Source organism: Branchiostoma lanceolatum, chromosome 5 (assembly GCF_035083965.1).
Source record: "Branchiostoma lanceolatum isolate klBraLanc5 chromosome 5, klBraLanc5.hap2, whole genome shotgun sequence".
Lineage (NCBI taxonomy): Eukaryota > Metazoa > Chordata > Leptocardii > Amphioxiformes > Branchiostomatidae > Branchiostoma > Branchiostoma lanceolatum.
Window position 1 is genome coordinate 9468836 of NC_089726.1, and position 21435 is coordinate 9490270.

Sequence of the window (21435 nt, forward strand, 5' to 3'; positions counted from 1 at the left end):
TCACTGGAGGCAAATTGGGGCTATTTCAGCATTGAGATACAGTAACGTTACGGTGGGACTGATAGCGGAGAGTACACATCAGATAAGACGTTGCTGTGCAAACAAGTCGCTATTGTCCGTACGCTTCTGTGGCCCAGGTGCTCTGACACTCCAGAGGTGGGCGGAGATACCATGCCGCCATTTTGAAACTGGTCTAAAGTGACGAGGTCCTAAAATCCACAGTTGCGTAGTACTTCTTGTTCCGAGTCTGCGGACGTAAGGAGGCGAAGAGAAGTCGCTGTACACCCTGCATTCAAAAGGTACATGATTCTCTCTCAACATATGAATGAGTATGATATGTTTGTGTGGCATTTCCCGTGGTAATCTCGTTTTACTCTGCTAGTATGTCTACATATATGCAACTTGAAGAACACCACAAAAGTGATGGTTTAGGCGTAGAAATAGCAAACAATAGATTATCTAGACAACGGGAGATGTTATACTCTTTACCACGCTTTAAAACGACTGAAGCTTTTATGCAAGGTGTGCCGATAAACAGTTGCATTTCATTGGGCAGTGATCTAAGACAAACAAACTCCAAAACGGCAGTAAAAAACGTTATATCCGTTCCTTTTTTGGCAATAAGGAGAACAATTTGAACTATTCTTTTATATATATGTATGCATGTTTGTGTCTATGTATGTATGTGTGTGTGTGTGTGTGTGTGTGTGTGTGTGTGTGTGTGTGTGTGTGTGTGTGTATGTGTGTGTGCTATGGCAGTCCTTCTGTATCCTGTTTTGATCTGTAATGCTGCAAACGTCCACACACTCCCCAAATGAAGGAGCAACGTGGGTGTTGGTAACCTTTGACCCCGTGACCCAGTTTTTAACGTGTGACCCGCCCCGTCTCCAGTAGAATGGCAGATGCAATTCGAACAAAATTGAAAATCTACGCATTAGATTACAACACCATTCGCCACAAAATTCGGTGCGACTAAGAACACTTTATCGAAGCCGGAGAAGCTTAACGTTACATGGAGCAAGTTGAAAATATGAAATATGTTTCCATAACTTCCATTGCTCGTTGGGGAGTTTTGACGACGATTGCATTATGCACTGGCGAATACTGGGTCGTTCCAAACTCTGCATATGACTTTTGCCTTAATTGCTTTGTAGCTTAGGTGCAACTATAAAGAGACTTGTACTACACGCTATTCTCCAAGCAGAGTTTTTTTGTGAAAAGGACATTGAAAAGAGAGATGGCGAAGATATTTCCCAATAAATAGATGAGGTGTTGTTGATGTAGGTGCGTACAGTATCTGATATTTTATTTTTCAGAAAAAGTCGAAATCTCCTTGTGACTTGGCAAGTACTTTCTTCTTTCGTAAAATTAAGTAAATAATGTTTGAAAGCGATGATGGAACTGCCCAGCAGCAACTAGGGGATTTTGTAGTAGTAATAGGTGCCTTTTAGTTTAGGGTAATTACCTTCGCCAAGAAGGTTATGCAGAGGGTAGCGTTTGTTTGTTTGTGTGTGTGTAACGTACAGCATAACTCGAGAAGGCTTCGATGGATTGTCCTGATACTTGGTAGGTGGGTAGGTCTTGATAAGACAAGGAAATGATTAGATTTTGGGTCTCCTAGCGGCTTGTTACGGTACTGCAGCGGAATTTCCTGTTATGATATCTCGTGTTCTGGACATGCTATGGTTCTGATTTTTGAGTGGTAGATAGCTATTTAGACAGGGTCTAGGTTTGGGCCCCCTAGCGGCTGTTTTTGGAACTGCAGGAGCAGGTTTTGCTTCAGACTTTGAAATGGAATAACTCAAGAAGGGCCTGATGGACGGTCATGATTTTTAGTAAGTAGATAGCTTGAATGATGATGTACATGATTAGATACGTATTATGCAAATCAGTATCTAATTTGCATAATTATTGAGGAAAGTTCATACATTCGCCAAATTCCATAATAGGACTCTCAAACTTGTGACATATGTAACTGAGGAGGAGAGAAATGTTAATAGATATCAACTATGCAAATGATGACCTCATTTGCATAATTAATGAGAAAATACTATAACTCAAGATGGGCTTGATGGATGGTCTTGATTTTTGGTATGTAGATAGCTTGAGTGATGATGTACATGATTAGATACGTATTATGCAAATAAGTATCTAATTTGCATAATTAATGAGGAAAGTTTATACATCCGCCAAATTCCATGATAGGACTCTCTAACATGTGACATATGTAACTGAGGAGGAGAGAAAGAGAAGACCTCATTTGCATAATTAATAAGAACATACTATAACTCAAGATGGGCATGATGAATGGTCTTGATTTTTGGTATGTAGATATCTTACGTGATGCTTTGTATGATTGGATATAGTTATGCAAATCAGATTTTCTAATTTGCATAACTAATGAGACAAGCCCGCTGTGTTCCATGATATTACAATTCAAATATGTGACATATGTAACTAAGGAAGAGAGGAATGCTGATAGATAGAAAATATGCAATAACTGCTATAATTACATACAGGTAAATGATGGCAATTTCATCCTTGTGGCATTTGAAAGTTATGTGAATGTGAACATCGTTGAATCGAATTATGCTAATAAGGAACTCATTTGCATAATTGATGATAAATGTTAGCATAACCTTCTTTGATAAGCTCATACTTTGGACAACTTCTGTTATTTGGCTGAAGACGATCAACTGGTATGATTTATGATTGATGAGAAACACTCCTAAATACGTCAGTCATAAAGTATAAATTAATTGGGCGAAGGTATGAGGTCGTGGAACTCTAGTTATTAATAAGTTTATTAAAAGTTCTTGCCCGGAGGCTGATTGCAAGTACATGTAACATGAAGAACGGACAGATAATGGGTAACAACATAGCATGTGACTACTCTAGTCTATTTATGTCTGGCTGAAGGACCATTTGAGATGGCAGTGATTTTGTGCGTAGTGAAGATCTGGCCAATTATGGTCATTGGAGCTAAATAATACGAAAAATGTCGTTGGTCCTAATCAATTTTTTTATCGTAGCATAGAGGTCTATTCTAAATGTGCACCAGTAAGCGGCGGTACCTCTTTTGGTACGCATAAACGCCCATGTGTTTTGGTTGATGTCGTCTGGGAAATATTTTAGTGATTTAAAGGGTAAAAACAATACTATGCCAACGGCTCCGCCCCTGAGGCGTCGCCAAAATATGATGAATGAATGAATGAATAAATAAATGAATGAATCAATGAATGAACGAATGTATCTGTATCTCTATGAATGAATGAACTTTATCGCTCGACAATTTGTACATGGCACAATGTATGGCAACAATGACAAAGCAAACAATACAATAATACTAGTCTATTCTAAAATAACCTATGACTGCAACAATATGGACGTATATGGCGTATTCACAGTATATGCGGGACATGTCATGAAAAAATTATATTCATATCTAACGCTATCTTGACATGAAGGACATCTTCTCTGGTTGGTTGTTATATTATGATACCAACCTCTTTCTATTTCCAAGCAGTGCACATGTAAACTGATTCTTGATTTGGTTATGTTAACTATAAAGGTTTTATTAAAGAATGAATTATCAATAAAAAATTATAGTTTTATTAATAAATGAATTGAATAAAATAAATAAAAGGTACCGATTTTTCCATGTGAAGTCAATTTTCTGATGATGTGATGATTATGTGTGAAAAGGAACGTTACCTAACCTACTCTTATTAGTGTAATGCACAAAGACTTCAACCCTCGTTATCTACGGGCAATGGGTGTGGGACTGATAACACGGACAGCACATTGGATCAAGCCATGCTATGTAAACATGGGACTATTGTCCATAAGGCTTCTACAGTCAGTGTTTTGACACTGAAGAGGTGGGCAGATGCAAACCACGCCGCCATTTTGAAACTTGTCCGAAGTGACAGCGTGATAAAAGCCACATTTGCGTATACCCAGTACTTCTTCTCTGCAGACGTAAGTAGACGTAGAGAAGTCATTGTAAACCCTGCAGTCAAAAGGTACCTGATTCCCATGTAATATATGAATTAAGTAATGTGTGTGTGGCGTTTCCTGTGGCAATCATGTTCTAAGTATGGCTGCAAAAATGCATCTTGAAAAACATCACAAAAGTCATGGTTAAGACTTTGCGTAGGATTAGATTATGAGGTAAAATTATGATTTAGATTGTTATCCTCTTCGCCACACTGCCAAAATGGATGCGGCTTTAAACGCGGAGTGATGTTTATGCCAGATGTAACAACAAACAATTGCGTTTCCGTGAACAGTGATATAAGAGTTAAAAGTAGACAGATAAGCCACCAAATCGCAGCTACATTCGTCTTTTTTTAATTACGAAAACGTTTTGATCCAATTTTCTATATACCTATGCCTGCAAGTATGTATGTATGTATGTGTATGCTATGGCTCCAAAGCCCACAGTGGCAAGCCCTTTTAGCATCAATGGGTGTAAACCCTTCGGCCCAGTTTTAAGTGTCATATGTCGCCTCACGTGAGACGGCTGATGTGATTAGAACAAAAGTGACAAGTAGTACATTTTCTTTTATCTCCATTCGCCACCAAATTTGATAGAATTGAGAAGGGGCAATTCCACATGATGACACATCTGTATGGGTGTTAGTTGCCATTTCCGAAACCTTCGGTAAAAGTCTTATTGAGATAAACAACTGTTTATAGAAAAATATACTAATTTCTATCATTCGTTTAAAATTCTAAATTCTACAGCGTTACAACATATTAGAAATATTCTAAACATAGATTACGTTATTTACATTAGTTTCTAACATGTTGGAACATAAAGTCACCATTTGTTCTAACGTCCATATATTGAACATTGCGGTCAGTGGGCAGGCAGGGAGGAAAGCAATTCGCACATCCATGTGAGGTAAAGGGAGCCATGTCTCCCGCCATGCATATACTGCTAACCACAAAGGCGCTTGTTAGCATCTACTTTTTATTGGGGGAAATAACCCAAATCTACCATTTGGAAAATGATGCAAATATTTACAACATGTTGGAACACTAGCACTATTCAGAACGTCAAACAAATGTTAGAAATTGTTCTAAGTAACGAGATCTTTGTGCATTTACTTTCAAAAAGGTTCTCAACATATATAGATGCAATCATCTTCAAACTGTCATTTTCAGTTGTTTGAACAATTTCGAACTATAAAGTATTCTTTTATCCAAAATATTTCAAAGCAATTACAAAAAAATCGATATGATTCCAATAGTCTATGAGGACTTTATTTCTAACGATGATTGCCTTGTGCAATTGTGATTAATGTTTTTTCAAAGCTCTTACATATGGCTAATATTGCACTGCTTTCCCGTGTAGGTGCAAGGATAAAGAGCCTTGTCCCTCACACAGTAGTTTCCTGAATACATGCTTTAAAAATGAAGGAGCATCAGTGCCATGGTTCCATCGTGGCAAGTATTCGCAATCGTTGCACCATTATGGAGGTGTACATGTGAAGAACAACAACGATTCACAACATTGAAATCACGTTACAATGAAATGTTACTTTTAAATTGTACTGTGATGTCGTAAATGTGTAGAGATCAGTTCATTGACAAACGAATTCCTAATCAGAAGCACGAGTCACACAAGAGGAACTGGTGCTATCTGTCACCTGTAGCAAATGATTTACCAGGTGATCTATAAATACACGGAGTAACAAATCAGTCTTTCTTCTTAGCCATCCACTGACCTTTGACATTAAGATACATCTCCAAGTGGTTAGATGTAACTAACGTTTGTTGGGTTCCTGTCGTCCTAGGGAGGCTATTTGTGTCAACCTGCTCAGACGATTTACGAGATGGCCCTCAAGTTCATCGTCCTATGTGCCATTTTCACCATTGGAGGTAAGGCACATGGTATATCATATATATAATTCACAGTAGGTGTGGAATGGTGGAAGAACACTGGTCTATTTTTAATTTGAATACTAAGAAAAACAATGGCAACAACAGCAACATTTCTTTCATCAAATTTTGAACACCACAGTGACGGGTGCCGTCGACCCATGGACTACAACTGGTGATTTGAGCAGGCTTTTGAATGACCATTTCGGGGACAACCGCCATCATGTCACCAACCCTGCTGCCAAATCTGCTGCGGTTGATTTCATGGAAAACACTTTCAAGGGCTACGGCATGCAGGTAGTCAATGAGGACTTCGACACAGACAACCCAAACGTAAGGATATTTCAAGTTTTCGTGTCCTTGAAATTTACGTTTCTTCTTTATTCTTCTTCTAAAGGTACCCCTAGATAACCCCAACATGGGCAAAGTAGGTAGAAGGGGAGGCCCCGGGATAGAGCGGGCAGATTTCACTCTTAATCATATCACTGTTGTTACTACATGAGTTTTTTGTTCAAAAAACAATCATCACAGCTCTTTTTTGCAAATTTTGGAAAACGAAGATGAAGTCTTAACCCCCGGAAAGGTTTCCTATGTCGTAGGTTTATTTGCCCTTTGCTTCGTTTCTCTGTGCACAGCATATTGTCTGATACATCTCTACCATTTGTATATATTGTCTGGTAATAAATGACACACTGGTACAACGAGCAACATATCATAACAAGCACTCGGCTGTCTCACCTATTGAATGGAACGCCCGCGGCCAAACGTAGCATTTGGTAGAGGCTAATTCTGTAGGCGATGAAGGACCGAGAGATTTGGGCTGCCATCTCGACTCGTGACTGGAAGGTCTCGACAAAAGCAAGTAAGCAATTCTGTAGAGCAGTATAAAGTTAGGGTAGCCCATCATTATGGCTACGCTTGGGCAAAATCTCGAGCCCTCTATACTAGTGGTGGTGGTGGTACCAGAAAGTGGTGCATGAAAACAAAAATAGAGAAGGTGAAGTGATACATGTGTGTATATAATGCCAAACTAGGATCTTATATTGTCCCTGGAGATGGATAGGGGTGGAGTAGCCATCATGATTGGCTCCCCTAACTTTAAACTGCTCTACAGCACTCCCCTATGACTTGTGCCCCATGAGGGATTTTACTATGAACCGCATAGATGTAGATAGGTGTAAGATGATGAGATGTAGTCGTACAAGTTATGATTGGGGTTTAACGGGGGAGGGGTATAGGGTCGAGAGACTCTATTTAAAAATGTGCCTTTTTGTTCCAGTTTAGGGGCAAAAATGTAGTAGGAATGTGGCCGGGTCGCCTGACCGGGACGCGGCTGGACAGACCCATCGTGCTGACAGCTCACTACGACAGTCGACGAGACAGGGCTGCGGTCCAAGACAACGGGTCCGGTCTGGCCGCCCTCATGGAGGCCGCTCGGCTCATCACATCCCAGCCCTGCGTGCAGGAATACCTGGTCGTGTTTGCTGCGCTTGATTTTGAGTTAAACGAGAGTCCAGGTAAATCGCTGCAATGCCCCTGTCACAAAGTAGATAACTTGATCGGTCGACGATTCTGCGAGCTTTAACTTATCATGATATGCCCGGTGACGCGCGATTTTCAAAGATCGGCCGATGTTCGCAGGTATTGGAGTCACATCCAATGTGACAGGGTAGAGTTTCAAGCGACAAATACGTTCAACCCCCTGTCAATTTCAAACATGACCCACCCCTAGGTGTATATGGTGTCATAACGTGTGGTCATCACGAACGAGGTGGATTTATGAGGTGGTTATAGCAAATGACCAGGCGTTTTAATATGACACCATATACACCGAGGGATAGGCGGGTCATTAAATAATAATAACGTTATTACCATATAGCCTATCCTTACTGACCCATATACGTGTAACAAATTCCTGTATTATGCATACATCCCTTAATACTATACATGTACATTTGTCCCAGTTTTTAGAAATGCATTGAAAGTTTGTTCTTGTCCTTTTTGTACAGAAGATTATAGACTTCATTTTGAAACCAAAATTTCCAAGAAAATATTTCATAATATTCCAATCTTTATATGTCAAATCATTTTCAAATCTACTCTACTCTTCTCTACATATGATAATTCACAAATCTATGCAACCTCATTTATAACATCATTTAGAGAAAGATACGTGACTTAAAACTCGCTTATACATTGTGTGGTGTTTTGATCATGATGGTATCATAATTGATTAACATAGCACAGGAATCTTGCAATACCATTCATGACTTTGAATGAAAGTGGCTTCTTTGTGACATTATTCTTGACTAAAGCAATATTCCCAACCACAGATACCGACAACGCAGCGTGTTATAATGGGTACTGTGGGAGTAAAGATTTCGTTGGTCAGGTCATGGCCCGGTATCTTGATTCTGTTGGCGTCAACGTTGCCAACATAAACGGCGTCATCATCTTAGACTCCATCCTCAACTTTAACGGCACCCTGGGGGCACAGTCATTTCCCGAGAACTTCAAGGAGGTGAGTCATAACACTATCAGCTAGCCTGCGATAAAAACAATGGTTGGGGCTATAACCAAAAAGGATATGATGTCACGGTGTCAACGTTCGATAGTTGACCAATAAACATGTCGCCAATAAATACAAAATCATAAAGAGACTAGGATCATGATAAACAGGGTATGAAGGCTTCAATAACGTTCCTCAATCGAGTCCCAATATCATTTGATAAGACTTAACTTCGGTTAAAATCATTGTATTTCTGACAGGTTCCTGGCTTAAAGCAGAGTTACGAGAGCGCAGAACAGGACGGCTTCAAGGGAAACTTCATCTTAGTGGCCGGCCGACAGGAGTACGACTTCCCGCTGTACTCGGCGTTCTACAACAGGTGGGACGCGGCCGGACATCCTCAGTACAAACGGCAGGTAGGAAGGAAATATGACTTACAAATTACAATGCTATTGTAGATGTTTTCATCTTACAGGGCATGTTATACCAAATGAACCAACAAACGTCCTTTGTTTCAGTCGGTGCTATTCCCTCTGAAGGATGTGGTCTCAGCTGTAGAAACACAGTCAGACCCTAACTGGGAGGTGTACAAGGAGTTCATCAGTGACGACCTGATGAGTTTCTGGAACTCCAGTACGGACATCAAGGCCATGTTGCTGACTGACACAGGTAAGTAGTACTGTAGAGGCATCCTCGCTAGGTAGCTTTAAAAAAGGTATGCAGTTAGATAGGCGAAGGTTAGATGTGAAAGATCGTTCGGTATAATATGACCAGCTGCTATTGTGCCGCGTGCCTGCGAAGCTGGTATGTTACGCCGTAGGGCGGTTATACCGGCTATACAGATACAAAAGTTCTCCCTCTACGTAGGCGATTCACGTTCAGGTAATAACAAATTTCACAGACAGTAAACTTTCAAAAGAGATAATCACAATACAAAATTGCACTTGTATCGCACTACAGACAATATGGTTGATTTTACATGGTGTGTATCAGTGTCCAGGCGTGGAAGAGGGAGACCCAACCGCGGGGTTGATGACAAGATGGTCTTGACGGACGCCCGACTTGAATTCCTCAAGAAGATCACAGATGTGGTCACCAGAACAGTGATGGACCTGGCCGAATTCAAGCTCAAGTGTGAAGGTGATACCATTAGTTGAATAGATATTACAGGCTTATGATTTTATAACTGCAATGCTATCCTAATTGTCTTGGAATTAAATTACTGCTTCGTTTCACTACTATTGTTCATCATTATCTGTCCGTCCACTCTGTGTTACGTATACATGTACTGTACAGTCATGTACTTGCAATTAGCCTACGGGCAGGAATTTGCAATAAACTTTCTATGTATCATAAGAACTATTTTGCACATTCTAAGATTTGTAATTCTATCTAATAAAGACTTGTCTTGACACGGCACTGTTGCTGTCTTCTGTTGAGTTTAGATCCTATGACTGCAGCTCCCCCATCCTTCCGTGAAGGTACCGAACTAGCTGGGAAAATTACCCTCCCTCAGGGGGAGCAGAACATGACTGCCAAAGTGGACAAATTCACATCTTCCGGAAGGATTTTGATTTCTGTGGTGATAACCACGCTGGGATGGGAATATACGTTTGCAGGTACTGTACATACTATATTAGTTTCAACTTGAACGGGTGTCAAAACATTTCCATGCTATCCGTTGATCACATATATATTTCAAAACATACTTGAAGCAGGCGTGGATACGACATTTCAAGTATCAGGCAAGAATTGCTACATAAATGAGCATGACATTCATTAAAACCATTTTGGATCAATTTCTTTCCCTGCAAGGACGCTTCAATGCAGATAATAATCGTGTGGCGCTAAGGAATCCAACCCCTGACTGGGACGGACTGAACTGTGTCTTGTCAGGTCACGTGAGTATAACATTGAGATTTTAGTGTTTCTTTGACTCACGGAATGTACTTATACTGGTACTACGTTTTATACTGTTTGAGTCATAAACCATCATTTGAAGAGGTTATTGTAAGATACAACGTTTTCATACGTTACTTATTACAACTCTTTGACGAACATTGCATTTGTTCTCAGCTGCATGAAGTAGGCAAGGGAGTATTGTTTGTGGGGGAGATCAACGGAAAGTGTGGTGACGATTGGCCACATGATATCATCCCACTTATAGCCAGCGACTCCACAGGTACGTAGCCTCGGTTAGAAATAGCCGAACATGGTCTCCCGACCTTCCGCCGACCATGATTAGGGGTGCTTCGGGAGTGCTTCGGCTGGCGTTCGGCTCAGTCGGCTGGTATTCGGCTGCCCCAGTTAAAAAAATTAAAACATTCGGCTGTGGACGGGAGGTCTGGAATGAGTTGGCTGGTGTTCGGTGTGGTCGGCCTGTGTTGGGCTGGTGTTCGGGAGTAAGTCAGCAAAGGTGTTTGAATCTTAACCACGCCACAACCACTGCTGACTTACTCCCAACTAGTTTCCAACCTATGACTCACCCCAAGGCCGTAGACAAGTCTCTTCTAACTCAGTCCCAATTAAACTGGCTACAACAAAAACGTGGGTGAATTATTACCTCCAACCTTCACACGACAAAAGCAAAGAAGAACTCTAAAAGCCGTATTGAAGCTAACCGTGATCCGAATTCAATCTCTCGGTGATGTTAACAACATAGTAGAATGGATCATTTTGATGAAAAACGAAAATGACCCCTCTTTTGAAAGTCGCTGAATATGTCCACTTCAATTCGTGAGAGGGTTAGCAATCGGTCGGGGATTAGAATTAGTCATGAGAGATTCGGCAGCCTGTGGCTAGAGGTCGGGATGGTTGAGAGTTAGGTTAGAAAGCATTCGGGGCTCAGTCGGGAATAAAGCATTTACTGGTTAGTTCGATAGGCTAGGCGTGGCCCAAAGCTCACCATAGTTGGCTGGTGATCGGGAGTCATGTTCGATCATGTGTATAATATCCTCACCATGGTAGCCAGTGACTCCACAGGTCACACTTCATGCTGCAGACAGATTTGAATATATCTTAAGATGCAACAACCCCTACAATAAAAAAAGGTAATTATATAAGATACCGCTTTATCATTAGAGAAAATATCGAAATTAATGATGCATGCTAGCCCTTATTGTATTGGTAATTAGGATGTTAGGTTTACGTAAAGCCACGGTCATTGATTTATCATTTTCTGTTTCTGTCATGTATTCTTCATACATGTAACACTAAATGTCTAGATTGTAAACAAAAGAAACATGAAAATGACTAAAAATGAAAGATGTTCACTTCTGCTTTTACAGGATCGTGTGGCCTCTTCCCATCAACCACTACGGAAAATCTGCGCTCGCTTCTGACCGACCATTTCAGCGAAAACCGCCACCACGTGACCAACCTCGCCGGGAAGCGGGCGGCAGCAGACTTCATTCACTCTACATTCAAGAGTTACGGCATGCAGATTTTCATCGATGTATTCGACACAGAGTATGATGGGGTGAGAAATGTTTCAGCGATCTTCTCTTTAACAAGCAATAATATACTCATCAGTGTTTACCTTAGATTTGAGAATCAAGAAAAAATGAAATAATGCTTTGGTCCAAATTGCGCAGGGCCCCGAAGCCAGTTTTTTTTCCAGTAGACTGACGGGTACGGTGGGTTGTGTGTGTGTGGGGGGGGGGGGATGTGTTACCGCCCTGTGCTCGCACGGTTAGCTCACGGCGCACCGCGTCTATTTGTTACCGGGTCCCGCGTTTAATTTTAATCCTAGTTAAAGTCACCACGGGCCCCCACCGGGCTCAAAAATAGCCCGGAAGCACCACGGAACGACTTAGGGGTCACGCCCGAAAGTGCCAAAAAACAACCCGTGAACTGCTCGGCGGGGCCCCTTTGTCGAATTGGAACCGAAGCATAACTAAGACTGAAGTTAAACTTGGGTCAAAATTCAAAATATCTACTGAGGGATGCGAGAAAATTGAAAAGAACAAGGTTATGAAATGAATCCACTTCTGTGTCTCTCTCAGTACCAAGGTCAGAATATTATAGGGATATGGCGGGGCTACAACCCTGATGGAAATCCTAAAGAAGAGCAACCTGTGATTCTGGGAGCTCACTACGACACCTGCCGGAACAGTGCCGGAGTGGACGACAACGGATCTGGTCTTGCAGCTCTGATGGAAGCCGCTAGGGTCATCACCTCACAGCCGTGCATCCCTCACTACTCCGTGGTCTTTATCGCGTTTGACCTGCAATGTGCCGAATCCCCGGGTAAGTGGTTATCACTAACGATGATAGGAGTTTCGATACAAAAGAAGATTACAGATTTAGTCAGGCTACGTAGAAACAGCAACTGGCTACGTTTCCTGACTAGAGTCACGCTCCCTGTAGCCTGTCTGACTTATATACAATGCTACGTTTGTGAATATTAGTCATCCAGGTCAGGAAAGGAGGAATGAAAATGAAAATGATAAAAACATTCTTCTAAAGCAGACAATGCTATGCCAAAGAGAAGCTGTGTAATTATGTTAAACCTACTATTCTATTATGGATCAAGTGATGATATTAGATCAGTACACTAGTACAAATATTTCGAAGTTGCTGATATTTCATGTTATTTGCCATACATTGTACCTGATGCAATTGTTGTACAATAGGTCAAACTTTGACTATAACCGATCTCTTCATGGGAGGGCCCCATTTAAACCCCGATAACAGCTAGCTTACCCCCCCCCCCCAGTTTCTACGGCTAGACACTGTTGTATATCTCAATGGTGAAAGAATAGGCATGCAGGTATAAGTAAGTTTATTTTAAAGAAACAAGTGTACAATGTTTTTTTTTCTGTTTTTCTTTTTAATTTTCCTTAGATACCCATGACATGTCAGCGTGCTCTGAAGGGCAGTGTGGAAGCAAGGAGTTGGTGGAAAATGTTCTTACCCCATACTTGGCCTCTCTTGGCCTGAAACTATCGGACATTCAGGGTGTGATCATTATGGACTCCATACTCAACTACAACAACACAAAATACTCACAAGAGGTTCCTTCGCAGTTCGAAAACGTACGTATACCTACTATCGATTTTTGAAAAGCTGATAAGGCCTGGGAAAGGCGTCGGTAGATATTCTTTTTTTCGTCTTTGAAAAAGAATAGATGTAGGCCAAAGGGATCCAAGAAATAAAGTAGGCAATGTAAAAATGAAATGCATTAGGACACTGGTATTTCAAATATCATACATTTCACAATGTTTACTATACATCCTCACCAAAGATTCAAGCTGTTAAGAGAGTCGGAAACACCGGAGGTCTGTTTTGAACCCAATCATTCAGATCGGACATTTTGTGCCCCTTGTCAGCTGCCGCTTCAAGGCCAGGTTTTTGCTATGATAGTTCGGGTAACTACAAACACAACATTTGTCCAGGCCTAGCAGAGAACAATATGAAAATAGGTGTGTACGTATATTTAGCTTATGTATGCCATTGTCACAATCTGCTCAGTGTGAGTATTTTCATTGGCTTCGTGGCGTTCGAAGGAACCAACCCGATAGCAATATTCAACTATCATGCAGGTACTTTTGAATCAACATGTTTTAAACGTTAGGAAAATATTATGCATATATATATATATATATATATATATATATATATATATATATATATATAGAGAGAGAGAGAGAGAGAGAGAGAGAGAGAGAGAGAGAGAGAGAGAGAGAGAGCTAGAGAGAGAGAGCTAGCCTTTTTGCTAAATCATCACACTTCGCAAGGCGTTTCTTCACGAATATTTTTGATAGACTCCATTGTGGGACGAGGTGTATGCGCAGGAACAAGCTGAGGACTTCCGAGGAAATTTCATCGGTACATTCACCAGACAGGGCTACGACCAGTCGCTGTACTCCATCTTCCACGACAGATGGGACGAGGAGTGCGATCCAAAGTACAAGAGACGGGTAGGTACTGAAAGATTTCGGTCAGAGAAAAGCTATGACAAGCAAATGAATCGTCTTCAGAAAGAAACCGCATTCATCCCATAATATTTTTTTTTTCTTTGCGTCCAAAATAGTTACTCAACCAACTGTGGATGAAATTTTGAAACAGACGTTTCAGACAGCATCCGCTGTCTTTCGGCAGTGATTAAGGATAGGTACCGGAGAACCAGGTTTTATCCGAAAACTCTGAATAGATATGTTAATGAGGTTAAGAAAATTTAGGATGTCGAGTTGCTCGAGTAACTATTTTTGGCGTATCTTATTACCTGGATGACTAACTTTCATGTTGTTTTTTTACCTTTTTAAGGATGTGCTTATACCCTACAAGAACATTGCCGAAGAGATAGAGACGACCTCAGATCCCTACTGGGTTCTTTATCAGGACGCGTCACAGGACCTTGGCAGCTTCTGGAAAGCCAGCGGTGACATCAAGGGACTGCTCTTGTCTGACACAGGTTAGTGGCTCTCATAGCTATATAGTGCGCTTTCACGTGACGCCACAGCCGCCATTCTGGATAGTTCGACCTGCAAAGTCAGTTCAAAACGATTGCCTGTGTGTAGTGAATTCGTGATTGTACGTATGCATATATCTATAGCGTGTACTCTACCTGGTATAAATATCCAACATGGCGGACAATACTTACGTCATAGTCACGTGGGTGCAAAACCCTATAAAACAGAGTTCCTTTGTAGTTTCAAGGAAACCTATGCTGATCTACTGCAGTTGCTACGTGCTTACAAACAACGGATAACAATAGATTTATAACGGGCACTTAATGTGCTTTGAAGCAAGATCTTTAGGATCGTCTTAGCTATGCAGATCAAGTAAAACAAAACTTTTAGAAGATTTCGTTTAACCCTCGCACACCCCTGACATTTTTTGCAACTAAGATAGCCGAATGGGTCCAAATGGACCTCATTATGTTTTGTCGGTAATATATATATATATATATATATATCATGTTTGGCTATTATTAACATACAATGCTTTAGCAATGTAAAAGGGATATTTTGACACATAAATGTGTGAATAATTCCTGGTCAAAATCATTATTTATGAAAAAAAAAAGATCAGAAGGACCACGTCTTGCACTAACGATACTACATCCATTCCTACAATTTTCATTGTCGATGTCTGGTGTCAGAAAAACATTTTTTTGGATCAAAAATATTCAACCGGCACTTCAGAAGATACATCTGGCGTCCAAACTGGGGATTGAACTAATTTTTCCCGATTGATTTCCTGTGTACCTACAAGAACAAAATCGCGGCAGAGAAGTTGGCAGTAACGAGAAACTACCGCTGACGGAGGAAAGGCTTGGATTCCTGAAGAAGATAACAAACGTGGTGATCAGGACTACGATGGACCTGGCCGTTTTCCCTATTAAATGTTATTGTAAGGTTCCTTTCCATCGTTTCCATTTTTCTGTGCTTCTTTCGGAATTGATCGTTGACATACATTTTCATGGCTTAGATAAATGGCTACTGTATCTTTTTCTATCTCTTTTTGTAACGACTTAACCTGCAGCCGGCGATGCCCCGCAAGGGTTTGACAAAGGCATCCAGTTGGATGGAAAAATATCTCTGCCAGAAGGAGACAAAGACTACAGTCTCGTGATCAATACATTCGAGCTTACGGGAAGGGTCGACGCTACTCTCTCCAATAGCACATGGAGCATGGATATGTCAGGTACACTCTGTTCGCTTCTCGGAAAGTTTTAATGACCTTTATATGTGGTGTTATTGTTTTAAAGTAAATGTGAACGAGTCAGTTAAACTTAAGTACATTCATTACCAAAATTTAGGAAACTGAATTTGATCCACTTTTTCCTCGTTGTAACTTTATCAATTTCATAGTATTATAAACCACTGGAAAGCTTATTTCTTATCCTTTACAATGCTACCAAAATTGTTATGACCCTTCATTCAAAGATTGAATACCAGAGATGATTATACCAGTGTGTCACAAAGCGAGATCGTCGAAATTCTCCGACCAGCATTGTCTGATGTTGGCATTGAATTTCAACCCTTTGGGTCTGATCTACCCACGAAATCAATCGTGATGCTTATTTAACAAAATCGTGATGGTAAATTTGAGGACGAAAATATACAAGCTTTCCGACGATATAACACACAATTCTAATCATTAAAAAACAAAAGACTTATGATAAAGGGAAACTCTAGCAATTTTTTCACCGCCTACGTAGCTCTGCTGGTACTCAACCCGCGAATTTTTGGTCAAACGGAATAACATTTAAAAGGGCAGTGAATAGACTTTGAAATGATTTATAATGTAATTCACCGAGATATGATTGACCGAAATTAAGTTTTCGTACTTTTAGTCGGATGTCATTGAGGGAGTGTAGGAAAATGTTATTGCAAAATGAAGCCATCTAATGAAACAATTGTCGACATACATTTCTGCAGGTCATTTCAACTCCAGACAACAAGTTCTAGCACTGCGTTTGCTAGAGCCTGAATGGCAGTCACTGACATGTAAGATGGTTGGACACGTGAGTATCTTAATTACCTAAAAGTCATTTTTGTATGTATATGCGGTCGAGGTGACTAAAATTCAAAAATCCACTTAACAATGCTAAGTCAAACACTATACGGGGCATTCAATTCTGCTTGCTGCCGTAGCAATAAACCTTTAGATATTTGCTCAGCGATGAATGATTTGCTGAAAATTATATTTCCGTTATGACGATGCTCTCTAAAATTGTATGACCTCTACTCGTCACATGAGCGATAAATCCTGGGTTCAATCCACGATGAAGTCCTCCTTTTTCATATCCAGGAAAAAGGATAAATTTTCAGTTTCAGCGTATCAAAATCAACTTGCCTTGCTGTAAAGTATACTCTGATTGGCTCCTTACAACTTCCTGTCAATAGTGCGAGGACAGAACTACAAACACTGCCAATAGTGAAAAATCTGTAAGTAGCCTCGGCCTACACAAAAGCATCGCCGACTAAGGTATGATATTCCAGAAACAGTCCGAATCAATGGGTCACTGATGGTAGGTGATTTCAACAAAACTTTATTGTTAACGATGGCAATGTGAGTTTATTCACTGTTTTCGCATAATTAATGACAACCAGACAACACTTGATTTTGCTCGCTTTGCAGCTGACTGTGAGCGTTTCTGGTGTGCTGTATTCGGGTGCCGCTCACGGTTCGTGTAGTGACGCCTGGCCGGAAGGCGATGTGGGCTTCACCCTTAACAGTGCGACGAGAGGTTAGTCAATTAATCCCATTGTTGTCTTGACAATTTGAAGTTTTACACAGCTTTTTTTTCAACGGCAATGAATAGCTTTAACAGAATGCTCTATCCGTCCTCCGTATGCTCCTAATCATGTTTCAATTGGAAAAATAAACCCTACGTAGCCCTGTCGGACACCCTGTGGTTGCTGGGCTATTTTGGGGTCTGGCCGGAGGCCGAATCGGTTTACTTCAGACTTAGATTGAACGCGAGACCCGGCAACAAATAGACGTCGTGAGCTAATTGTGCGAGCACCGGGCCGTACCCGACAGTCCACTGGGACAAATTTGTGGCTTCGGGGCCCGGCCGGGATCCCGGACTACACCCCCAAGTAGTCCGGGCACCGGTGAAATTGGGACCAAAGCATTAGTGGGCATTAATAGTCCAACATGATGAATATTATTTTCATACAGTTTGTTTCTGTTTTGGTATATGTGTTTATGGGTATCAACGTAACAATCCCTTATCTCCTCCATATTCCTAGTCGCGCACTTTGAATGCTTGTTGACATGGCCGGGTCTACACATGCCTAGTGATTTTAACCTTTCCAGTAACCCTTTTTAAGAAAAATGTCAGGGTGCGTTTCTCCTCGCGTAACGTTATATTCAATCATTTTTGATGCTTTGTCCAAAGGTAAACAAACTACTGGCGGTACCGGTGGCCTCGGCACGGGGGTGGTTGTTGGGCTGTTGGTTGGAGTCATCCTCACGCTCCTTGTCGGTGCTGCTGTTTGGTTCTTCCGTAAGAGGTGAGTCCATAACCCCTTCGTGTCAATTTTAAAGCTATTTATTCTATTTTTTGTTTTATTCATGTATTGAATTTTCAGACAGCTGGGCACACGTGGCCCATTCAATTTTGATAAATGGATTTTCAATGGGACCCAGACTACAAGTCAGTTTAACAAAGAAAATAAACTTACGACAAAATTGTAACATAAATAACAGAGGATTGTTGAGACATAAGTAACACAAGTAACCGAAGGTATACGTATCCAAAAACATATGCAAGTACTCGAAAATCGAAGGTCGCCTCGTGCCGTCCTTTGTCAAAACGACAGCCTTTTAAGGTCTCTCAAATTTTCAACCAATTTTCTCATAGATAGCTAGTGACCATGAGTGCCAAAGCATGTAGCATGAAATATTCTCTTTGTATTACAACGACGAGTAAGATATAACGTCTATAATCTCTTCATGTTCCTAAAGACTGTGTATATCTTACAGACGGCCATCAGGACGAGGCGGGCCGTCCTTCCAACCTCTGCAAGTGTCTACCTAAGTCATGACCCATATGCATGGAACGCTTTTACACATGGGTTCAAAGTCTCCAGTCATCTCTTTGAGATTGTACCTTTGAGAACCTTAGACATCGTTTCACCGACTAATTGTTCTGTGCTTTAACAAATTCAAAGTTAGCATTAATAATTCAAGATTAATGTTTTTTGTGTGTACCTGTCTGTGTCTACCTAAGCCATGAGTGCAGCTTTGACGCTTAGGCTTGTACCGGACTATGTATTGGAATCCTAGGGACTTGATGTTCATTTGAGCTTGGGATTTAGAGAACTTAAGACATCGTTTGCACTGATGAGTTGTTTTGAAATCCTTGAAAATTCAAAGATAACAGTAATCAGACAATATTGATAATTAAGTCCACAGTCATTTCTGAGTACTTCACTTCCGATTCTAGAACTAACTAAACAGTGAGTTGAAAAATACAGATATAGTTTGAAAAATCGAAAATTGCAAACCAGGGTAGAATACGTGACCTGTAGTTTTAGATTTACATTTCTGTAATCTTGATTAAAGATTTAACGAAATTACTGTTTATCTGTCAACTTGCTGCGAATGTACATGTGATGTTATGTGTTTATGTTCAACTCAGGGAATAAGAAATCTATACTTTTGCATACGTGCTACCTTGAATAAACATACAATGTCAGAAACAATTTTCAAGAAACTACTTTGTTTAAACAAAGCTACCGAACTACTACACTTAGTTAAATGCACGTCTGAGTACTGATGCGTTAGACCCAAATCTTGATACTATTAAGTTAATAATCTAAAAACATTTATGAGTAAGTATGAGGCAAAATACATACTATATTCAAATCAACAAGTCCCGTATTCAGAGGTATTGTCCTTTGTATCTATTGAAATGGAGGTTATGAATCAAATTATGTGTGGACCATTCAATGGTATTTGAATAAACACAGCTTGAAAATGGGTTAGTGTCTTCTTTATTTTTCCATATTTTTGAAAATTGTATTATTTGTTTTGTTAGCTAGTCCATTGATTTCCCTTATTTTCTTGTATATCCATAGCGATTTAAAAAAATTCTATTTATTGATTTATGTATGTTATAATCAACAGTTATAGTTATGACAATACGTAAATAATCACAGAATAAACCCTAAAAAACAAAAGGTTTTCAGCTCTACGATATTTTCTCTGACATGTTTCATGTGCAAATGAACAACAAGCAACACAATAATAAACACATCGCACACTGTGTAAAGCAAAAGGGATATTAGATGAATAGCATATAATGACGGTTACAACAACAAACAAAAGGCATATACAACCCAATCCAGTACTTAGAATTGTGAACATTCTTCAAGTTAATGATTTTCAACATAATGGTTGGTTGACAGACGCGCACACACAATGGCTACTCAATACAAACTGTGATGGAAATCTTGAGTTTCGGCCGGTTAAAAGCCCATTTATTATACATGAGTCTGTAGATAACTCATCACCCTGTACCACCAGAGCTGATCAGACTTGCTGCTTTTCCACTTTTTAAGTTTCAACCATGCTTCATGGTTGTCGGTAAGAGTATTCAACAGTTTAAAAGTATCCATTCCTTGAGTTAGTTATCCTGTATGCCTAGCACTACGTGTGTTCAAATACTTGAAAGTAAAGATAAATAAACGTTTACGCGATGCCCACATTTGGCAACCTCCGCTTCTTAAAGCCTCAGGCTGTACGGGCCTGGGAGGGCGTTAAATACGCGAATGACTACGGGGACTCGTGCATGCAGTTCCCGTTGCCTGAGAATGTCCCTACGTCGGAGGACTGCCTGTACCTGAACGTGTTTGTGCCACGGGTGACGCTAGAGGAGGACGAGAAAATGGCAGTCGCAAATACACTGTTTGTTCAATGTGGCGGATTTATGTAGCCTCCTGGATTAATGTTAATGAAGGTTACCATGTCACACCGTGCAAGGTTTGTATATATCTTGGTGATGGATGGATATTGCCATTTCCGGCCAGAACCATGTGTTATCATCGTCAACGTCGTTCCGTGAATATTGGTAAATTGGGCTTATTCTGTATTTAGAACAATACTATTACTATGAGCTTTGTAAGCTTTGCAACACTTCTAGATACCCGGTGGAGTAAATATGTGACGATCATGAATGTATCAGAAGGACGGTTCAAGGACCATCATCTACCAGGCCACTCTTCTTACACAAAGTAGAATTCGACCCAAATCTATGTAATATCGGCAAAGGGCATACGATTCCACAACTCGATTACTTATCTCTATAGCCCTTATGTCCTCTCGTGTGTTCAAACATCTTGTTCCTAGCCTCCATCCCGGCCCATTTCCACATATAGAGTGTTTATCATATCGTCGTAAAATTGGACGTTTTTTCTTGATCACTGGAAGCAAATTGGGGCTATTTCAGCATTGAGATACAGTAACGTTAGGTGGGACTGATAGCGGAGAGTACACATCAGATAAGGCGTCGCTGTGCAAACGAGGCGCTATTGTCCGTACGCTTCTGTGGCCCGGGTGCTCTGACACTCCAAAGG

The 21435-nt window shown here is 40.6% G+C and overlaps 2 protein-coding genes and 1 long non-coding RNA gene across 3 annotated transcripts; all 3 read left to right on the plus strand.

The window, feature by feature from the left end:
- The first annotated feature begins 167 nt into the window (after positions 1-167).
- LOC136435221 (uncharacterized) lies at positions 168-9075 on the plus strand. Its single transcript, XM_066428519.1, has 7 exons — positions 168-299; positions 5805-5889; positions 6032-6222; positions 7169-7406; positions 8223-8410; positions 8659-8814; positions 8917-9075. Exons 2-7 carry the CDS (start codon positions 5844-5846, stop codon positions 9073-9075), a joined length of 978 nt encoding a protein of 325 aa, XP_066284616.1. The 5' UTR covers positions 168-299; positions 5805-5843.
- Positions 9076-9394: 319 nt separating this feature from the next.
- LOC136434261 (uncharacterized) lies at positions 9395-10302 on the plus strand. Its single transcript, XR_010755716.1, has 3 exons — positions 9395-9538; positions 9844-10017; positions 10214-10302. It is a non-coding gene; the product is annotated as an uncharacterized lncRNA (long non-coding RNA).
- A 144-nt stretch (positions 10303-10446) lies between these two features.
- On the plus strand, positions 10447-19841 carry LOC136434905 (uncharacterized). Its single transcript, XM_066428013.1, has 12 exons — positions 10447-10580; positions 11686-11876; positions 12403-12646; positions 13244-13434; positions 14164-14319; positions 14666-14813; positions 15617-15754; positions 15887-16048; positions 16786-16871; positions 17489-17597; positions 18255-18369; positions 18842-19841. The coding sequence occupies exons 2-12, from the start codon at positions 11835-11837 to the stop codon at positions 18894-18896; spliced, it is 1446 nt and encodes a 481-aa protein (XP_066284110.1). The 5' UTR covers positions 10447-10580; positions 11686-11834; the 3' UTR covers positions 18897-19841.
- The last annotated feature ends 1594 nt before the right edge of the window (positions 19842-21435 follow it).

What these genes read in the sequence shown, in the direction of transcription:
- LOC136435221 (XM_066428519.1), top strand. Translation starts at nt 5,844, where the DNA reads ATGGCCCTCAAGTTCATCGTCCTATGTGCCATTTTCACCATTGGAG. An exon ending in TCGACACAGACAACCCAAAC is followed by an intron (nt 6,223 to 7,168) that starts GTAAGGATATTT and finishes TTTTTGTTCCAG; the next exon opens with TTTAGGGGCAAAAATGTAGT. An exon ending in ATCCTCAGTACAAACGGCAG is followed by an intron (nt 8,815 to 8,916) that starts GTAGGAAGGAAA and finishes CCTTTGTTTCAG; the next exon opens with TCGGTGCTATTCCCTCTGAA.
- LOC136434905 (XM_066428013.1), top strand. Translation starts at nt 11,835, where the DNA reads ATGCAGATTTTCATCGATGTATTCGACACAGAGTATGATGGG. An exon ending in TCGACACAGAGTATGATGGG is followed by an intron (nt 11,877 to 12,402) that starts GTGAGAAATGTT and finishes TGTCTCTCTCAG; the next exon opens with TACCAAGGTCAGAATATTAT. An exon ending in GCAATGTGCCGAATCCCCGG is followed by an intron (nt 12,647 to 13,243) that starts GTAAGTGGTTAT and finishes AATTTTCCTTAG; the next exon opens with ATACCCATGACATGTCAGCG.